The 7,801-nt window shown below is 48.7% G+C and overlaps 1 protein-coding gene across 1 annotated transcript; it reads right to left on the bottom strand.

The window, feature by feature from the left end:
• Positions 1-1,135: 1,135 nt before the first annotated feature.
• TMED1 (transmembrane p24 trafficking protein 1) lies at positions 1,136-7,472 on the bottom strand. The gene is made up of 4 exons (XM_075343115.1): positions 7,245-7,472; positions 5,699-5,796; positions 3,877-4,060; positions 1,136-3,793 (listed from the first exon to the last, which is right to left on the bottom strand). The coding sequence occupies exons 1-4, from the start codon at positions 7,404-7,406 to the stop codon at positions 3,575-3,577; spliced, it is 663 nt and encodes a 220-aa protein (XP_075199230.1). The 5' UTR covers positions 7,407-7,472; the 3' UTR covers positions 1,136-3,574.
• Between the last annotated feature and the right edge of the window lie 329 nt (positions 7,473-7,801).

The following is a 7,801-nucleotide window of genomic DNA, read 5'->3' on the forward strand; positions in this document are numbered from 1 at the left end:
GGGTCCGAGTGAGTAGAGACTGTTAAAGACAACCTGGTGTGGTCTCCGTTATTATCCCTCATCATCTCCCAGACACGGCCCTACCTGCGGAGGGCCTAACACTATTGCTGCAATCACCATCAGCTCTGGGAGTACCCACATTTAGCAGCGGCGGTTCTCCATCCATAACCGCAACCTGCAGGTGGTGTCACATGACAATAACTCTTATCACCCTTGTAAATACCTCCCCTTACAAAAGGGGCCCAGGGCACGGAACTGGGCAATGGTCACCAAAGTAATATTCCCAATTGTAGATACTGCCCGGGACCGAGTACCCCATTCCCTGGGCGACACAATCCCCTTCAACCAGCACGGGCATTTACGTAGGTCTGGTGAGGTCACACAATGAGGAACGGTGATCTGGTGAAAGCTCAATTCGGAAGCAGGGTTTCCTCATGTCAGCTGACGAGGTCACAAATAGACTGGTTCTGTGGGTAGAACGGCTGAGGTCCCAAAAAAGGTCAGAAGTGATGATGTCACATTGAGGAAGCCCAGGTATCTTGGGAATTGGTGAAGGTCAGAAGTGATGTCACATTGAGGAAGCCCAGGTATCTTGGGAACTGGTGAAGGTCAGAAGTGATGATGTCACATTGAGGAAGCCCAGGTATCTTGGGAACTGGTGAAGTCACAAAAAAGGTCAGAAGTGATGATGTCACATTGAGGAGGCCCCGTTATGTGAATTGATGAAGTCACAAGTGATGTCGTCACATTGAGGAGGCCCAGTTATCTGGTGAAGTCACATAGAAGGTCACAAGTGATGATGTCACGTTCTCTTGTGAACTGGTGATGTAGCATTCAGAATTTAGCGTTCCCTGGGTAAAACTGGTGATGTCACAAAAGCCGTCTGAGTAGGATTAGTGATGTCATACAATGAGACATATCATTACAGGGCTGGTGATGTCATACAATGAGACATATCATTACAGGGCTGGTGATGTCACACAATCAACAGTTATTTCAAAAATAAAGAAAACAACTCTTTTACCTTTAGATAAAATCTTTTAATTTCTCGTTTTTCTGGCCAGAGACACAAACACACAATAGCAAATATACTGATTACTAAAACCTGCCCCTTCCTGCCCCCCCCCCCCACCCCCACCGGTCTTCTCTCTATATAACACAAAATCAGTCAACGTCGCATAGAAATTTCACCGCTTTTCAAAAACAGACATAAGAAAATAACAAAAAAAAAAACTATTGAGGTGAAGGAGGCACTGAGGAGACGCTATAAAAATACAAAACCCCTTCATAGCAGCAATATGGTAATATAAGAGGGGGACCCCGTAAGCTGCCACCATCCCCCCCCTCCATGATTGATTGTGGCAGAGTCATCGTAAAATAAAAGGTTGCATAAGACAAAATGTAATAAGGCGAGAACGCTCGGTAATTAAAACGCGGTTTATAGAAATAAAAAAAAAAAAAAAAAAGAATCTCATGATTGCAAAATCTCAGAATCCTGTACTCTGAGCCAGTGAGACTCCTCTGCAGTACTGCTGGTGTCCCCACGGGGGCGCATATTCACATTTTGAGGCAGCTGGTGACAGTGGGCAGTTGGATACTGTGGGTTCTGAAGAGCCTTGTTTTCTTATTGCTATTGTATGGAGTTGCTTACAAGGGCCTTTGCTGAAATACTTAGTGCTGCTGTGGGTGTAGAACACTCCCATTGTTCGCTCCTTATTTAAAAAACAAAAAGTGCCGCAGGTAAAAACTAATAGTACCGCACACCCCTCTCCAGCTAGAACTATCTTTGGCGTCTCGCTAGGGTGTACAGCTAATCTCATCATCCAATTACCATATTTTTCGGACTATAAGACGCACCGGACTATAAGACGCACCCTGGTTTTAGAGGAGGAAAATAGGAAAAAAAAATATTAAGCAAAAAATGTGGTCATGACACATTTATGGGGCGAGGATCTGCTGCTGACACTGTTATGGGGGTAATGTCCCCAAATTCTCTACTAAGGTACCCCACTCTGGTAATGATCCTCCTGCCTTGTATATACAGTATGTCCCTCATCCTGGTATAGCCCAGATCCTGCTATATACAGTCATCCTGGCTTATGGCCGCATCCTGCTATATACTGGCACATGGCCCCATCCTGCTATATAACCCATCCTGGCATATGGCCGCATCCTGCTCATAATATACCCGCAGCCTGCTATACGGCCCGCAGCCTGCTATACGGCCCGCAGCCTGCTATACGGCCCGCAGCCTGCTATACGGCCCGCAGCCTGCTATACGGCCCGCAGCCTGCTATACGGCCCGCAGCCTGCTATACGGCCCGCAGCCTGTGGCACATAAAAAAAAAAAAAAAATTAACGTTCATACTCACCTTACCTCACTCCATGCAGCATCGCTCCTTCTCCGTCTGTGTCAGCAGCAGCACCGCTGAGAGGAGCTGGCCGCGATCCCTGCAGCACCGCGATGTTCTCCTGTCTGTGCCGGCGGCGGCTGCGTGTGGACACATGCGCACAGCGATGACGTCAGACAGGAGGACATCGCAGTGCTGCAGGGATCGTGGCCAGTGAGTATACTGATTCACTGCACCCTGCGCTGATGATGATGATGTACGGGGCGCAGTGAATACAGCCGCACATGATCACTCCAGGCTGTAGTTGCCAGGGGTGATCATGCGGGCAGGCTGTTTAGTATGCGCGCACTCTCCGCCCATCACCCCGCCCACCTGTCAGCACCGGCTTCAGCGCTGAGAGATGATGGGCAGGAGATTGGGCGTGCATATGTAATGAGCGGGTCCACATGGTCACGGCAGGCCCTGCTACAGCCTGCTCGTGCCGCCGATTACCCGCTCCACCGCAACACCCTCATTCCCCGCAGCCCTACATTCAGACTATAAGACGCACCCCCACTTTCCCCCAACATTTGGGGGAAAAAAATTGCGTCTTATAGTCCGAAAAATACGGTATACCCTGAGGCTACAAAAAGGAAGAGACAAAGGTTTGGGGAGGTGCAGTTACTGGTGGATTGAGATGGTGCTGGGATTTCTTGCTTGGAGAGGGGAAGAAAGAGCTGCAGCGTTCACAGCCTGGACACAGAAAACAATAGAAAGACAATCCTGACAAATTTCCAAAGCCCTAGTACCTGTAGGGATACCAATAATAATAATAAAAGAAAAAGTTAAAATTAAGGCAATTGGTTTGGGGTCAGACGACTAAAGAAGAAGTAATAAGCAGGAAGGATGGAAAGCCTTGAAAACAGCAAAAAGCTTGGAACATCACTACCCAACCTGATGGGGCAGATGTCTCTACTGATATTCGCGAGACATCGTCCGGTCGATGGCGCTAGTTTTTGATCGTGCGGCTCCCGTGAGGAATCATTGGTTAATGTATCACAGCGATGAAATGAGAAGACCTCAAAGTCAACGGTAAAGGCGAGGAAGACCCGGCCGCATCTTCTCCGGGTCGTTACCGCCATCCTGGATGTCCTTGTGCTTTTTCACATCGATCGTCCTCGGCTCCGGTGGAAGACTGTGTAGATCAGAAACGACTGGACGGCGGATGGAGGATCTGTCTCGTACTACGTCCGAATCCTGCGCTTGTCGTCAAAAAGGCTCTTCAGCATGTAGACCTGGAGGAAGGCCACCACCACCAGCACCCCGAGGTTCACCGCCGACCAGAAGTTCACCCGGTCCAGGTTGCTGTCTTGAAGGTTGCGGTCTCGGGCTTCGAAGGCTCGGAGGACGGTCTGCATCTGCATGCTGCGCTCCAGCCTGGACTTCATGCTCTCGATGGAGTCCTGTCAGGAGAAGACGAGATCATGAGGTCCACGCGGGAGGAGAATAGAAAGAGCTGACACAAAGGATTGATTTTTAGCTTTACCTTAATGTCTTCTATCTTTATGTCCAGGAGCTCATCCGGCTCCACGATATCCGCCCAGCTGTCCGGCTCCTCGTCCCCCTGCTGAGTGTCGAAGATCAACTCGAAGAACACCAACTTCTCAGAGATGGTGCTGAACGAGTTATCAAAGCAAATCATGTAATCGCCGGCCTCGGTGGGCTCCACCCTGCACAACAAGGAGACAACAGTACCAAAATTATATAGTATATATATGACAGCACCGGATCCACCACTGACAATAGGTGATGGCACAGCTCACCTCCTGCCCTCCTGTACGACTGATCACGCTATATACAGGAGATAACACAGGAGCCACCATTAAAAATAGGCAATATCATAGCTCACCTCCTCCCCTCTGTATAATGACTGATATCTTCTTTATAGGTGATGTGTTATCAGTCATTGTATAGGAGCGGAAGAGGTGAGCTGTGACATCGCCTACTTTCAATCGTGGATCTGGTGTTATCTTCTGTATATGGGATGTGTTAACACCAGATCCACGATTGAAAGTAGGCGATGTCACAGCTCACCTCTTCCGCTCCTATACTATGACTGATACTGCTATATACAGGAGATTACACAAGATCCACTATTAAAAAATAGGTGATGTCACAGCTCACCTCATCCCCTCCTGTATAATGACTGAGATAGCACATCACATATACAGAAGATAACACCAGATCCACGATTGAAAGTAGGTGATGTCACAGCTCACCTCCTGATCCTGTACAATGACTGATAACACCTTTACACAGTACATAACACAGGATATACCATTCACAATAGGTGATGTCATAACTCACCTCCTCCTCTTGTACGACTGATAAAATCTCTATATACAGTAGATAACAGGATCCACCATTCACAATAGGTGATATCACAGCTCACCTCCTCCTGTACATCACCTATTGTAAATGGTGGATCCTGTGTTATCTACTGTATATAGTGGTGTTATCAGTCATTGGATAGGTGGAGGAGGAGGTGAGCTGTGACATCAATTGTGAATGTTGGATCCTGCATTATCTACTGTATATAGAGGTGTTATCAGTCATTGTACAGGAGGGAGAGGAGCTGTGACATCACTTATTGTGGTTGGTGGATTCTGTGTTATCAGTCATATTGTCACAGCTCACCTCCTCCTCTACAATGACTGATAACACCTATTTACACAGTAGATAACACAGGATCTACCTGTCACAATAGGTGATGTCATAGCTCACCTCCTCCTTCTGTACAATGACTGTTAACACCTCTATGTACAGGAGATATTGTGAATGGTGGATCCTGTGTTAAGTGATATCACAACCACCTCCTTCCCCTCCTGTACAATGACTGATAACATTGCTATATACAGGAGAGGACACAGAAGCCACCATTCACAGTGGGTGATATCACAGCTCACCTCCTCCTCCTGTGCAATGACTGATAACACCTCTATATACAGGAGAGAACACAAAAATCCTTATGGCCAGTTTGCTGCCTGTGGCTGTTGCTGGGCTCCTGCGCACCCCCCGTGGCCCTCAGCTGGTATACTACAGCTCCCAGCAGCTTCCTAATTGGCTATAACCCTGAAATACGTTTTCCCTAGAAGCCGATGGGGAGGGGGGGGGGGGTTGGGGGTCGTCCCATCAGGAAATGCGAGACTTAGGATTGAGATCAGCCAGGAGCAAATAGAGAAGGTGCAGGGATGGTCGGGGGGTCAGGGGTCAGGGACAGCTGCCATCTAGGACCGGCCCACGGGTCAGTTCCCAAGTTCCCGCTGTGTATCCTGGCAGAGCAGTAACAGCAGCAGCCGGTCACTTACGTGTGGACGCCGTCAGATCTCCTCCTCTCCATGATCAACAGGATCCCGGACGGGGTGGTGACCGAGAAATCCACGTCCAGTCCAGCACCGCCAATCACCTGAGAAGGGAGGACATCAGTCATGGCATGTAGCACTGATCATTGCAGCTCTGGAGTACACTACAGTGACTCACACCAGCAGAATAGTGAGTGCAGCTCTGGGGTATAATACAGGAGGTAACTCAGGATCTGTAATGTAATGTATGTACACAGTGACTGCACCAGCAGAATAGTGAGTGCAGCTCTGGAGTATAATACAGGAGGTAACTCACGATCAGTACAGGATCAGTAATGCAATGTATGTACACAGTGACTGCACCAGCAGAATAGTGAGTGCAGCTCTGGAGTATAATACAAGATAAGTAATGTAATGTAATGTATGTACACAGTGACTGCACCAGCAGAATAGTGAGTGCAGCTCTGGAGTATAATACAGAATGTAACTCAGGATCAGTAATATATGTACACAGTGACTGCACCAGCAGAATAGTGAGTGCAGCTCTGGAGTATAATACAGGATGTAACTCAGGATCAGTAATATATGTACACAGTGACTGCACCAGCAGAATAGTGAGTGCAGCTCTGGAGTATAATACAGGAGGTAACTCACGATCAGTACAGGATCAGTAATGTAATGTATGTACACAGTGACTGCACCAGCAGAGTAGTGAGTGCAGCTCTGGGGTATAATACAAGATAAGTAATGTAATGTGCACCAGCAGAATAGTGAGTGCAGCTCTGAAGTATAATACAGGATGTAACTCAGGATCAGTAATGTATGTACACAGTGACTGCACCAGCAGAATAGTGAGTGCAGCTCTGGAGTATAATACAGGAGGTAACTCACGATCAGTACAGGATCAGTAATGTAATGTATGTACACAGTGACTGCACCAGCAGAATAGTGAGTGCAGCTCTGGGGTATAATACAAGATAAGTAATGTAATGTGCACCAGCAGAATAGTGAGTGCAGCTCTGAAGTATAATACAGGATGTAACTCAGGATCAGTAATGTATGTACACAGTGACTGCACCAGCAGAATAGTGAGTGCAGCTCTGGAGTATAATACAGGATGTAACTCAGGATCATAATGTATGTACACAGTGACTGCACCAGCAGAATAGTGAGTGCAGCTCTGGAGTATAATACAGGATGTAACTCAGGATCAGTAATATATGTACACAGTGACTGCACCAGCAGAATAGTGAGTGCAGCTCTGGAGTATAATACAGGATGTAACTCAGGATCAGTAATATATGTACACAGTGACTGCACCAGCAGAATAGTGAGTGCAGCTCTGGAGTATAATACAGGATAAGTAATGTAATGTATGTACACAGTGACTGCACCAGCAGAATAGAGTGCAGCTCTGGAGTATAATACAAGATAAGTAATGTAATGTATGTACACAGTGACTGCACCAGCAGAATAGTGAGTGCAGCTCTGGAGTCCAGCCCTGCACAGCACGGTAGCCCTTATACCTGCCCGTCCTCCCCCATGCACACACCTGGTACTCCACCTCCATGCTGCCATTGTACAGCGCCGTCTGGTAGAAGCACTCTTGCCTCCCGGCCGGCAGCAGGAAGGTCAGCTCCGAGTCCTGCGGTTGGTTGAGCCCCGCTGATACCAGGGGCAGCAGCAGGAGCAGCAGGCCGCGTACAGAAGCCATAAGCTCGGCTAATGCGCGGCTCCGACCCCCGGCGGCTTCCGCCCACACCGCTCCGTCACTCACTGCTGCCCACATCCGTCAGTTACTACATACTGACTTCTCATTGGCCCAGACAGCAATCGCTCAACTTTTCTCGTCCTCCTATTGGATGTCATAGACAAGCCCCTCCCCTCTAGTGATCATCCATGTAAGGGAAAGAAGCTGACCTGTACCAATGAGATTGGTGCGGAGCTGATCCCTGTACCTGCCGACCCCTGACCCCTGCCCCCTGCCCCCTGACCTCTGCCCCCTGCCCCCTGACCTCTGCCCCCTGACCTCTGCCCCCTGCCCCCTGCCCCCTGCCCCCTGCCCCCTGACCTCTGCCCCCTGCCCCCTGCCCTCTGCCCCCTGACCTC

The sequence above is a fragment of the Anomaloglossus baeobatrachus genome, chromosome 4 (genome assembly GCF_048569485.1).
Source record: "Anomaloglossus baeobatrachus isolate aAnoBae1 chromosome 4, aAnoBae1.hap1, whole genome shotgun sequence".
Classification (NCBI taxonomy): Eukaryota; Metazoa; Chordata; class Amphibia; order Anura; family Aromobatidae; genus Anomaloglossus; species Anomaloglossus baeobatrachus.

Bases quoted from the DNA above. Each gene is read 5' to 3' on its own strand.
- TMED1 (XM_075343115.1), bottom strand. From the start codon at position 7,406: ATGGCTTCTGTACGCGGCCTGCTGCTCCTGCTGCTGCCCCTGGTATCA. The intron at 5,797-7,244 runs GTGTGTGCATGG...CTCCCTTCTCAG, and splicing joins GCATGGAGGTGGAGTACCAG to GTGATTGGCGGTGCTGGACT. The intron at 4,061-5,698 runs GTAAGTGACCGG...CTTGTTGTGCAG, and splicing joins AGATCTGACGGCGTCCACAC to GGTGGAGCCCACCGAGGCCG.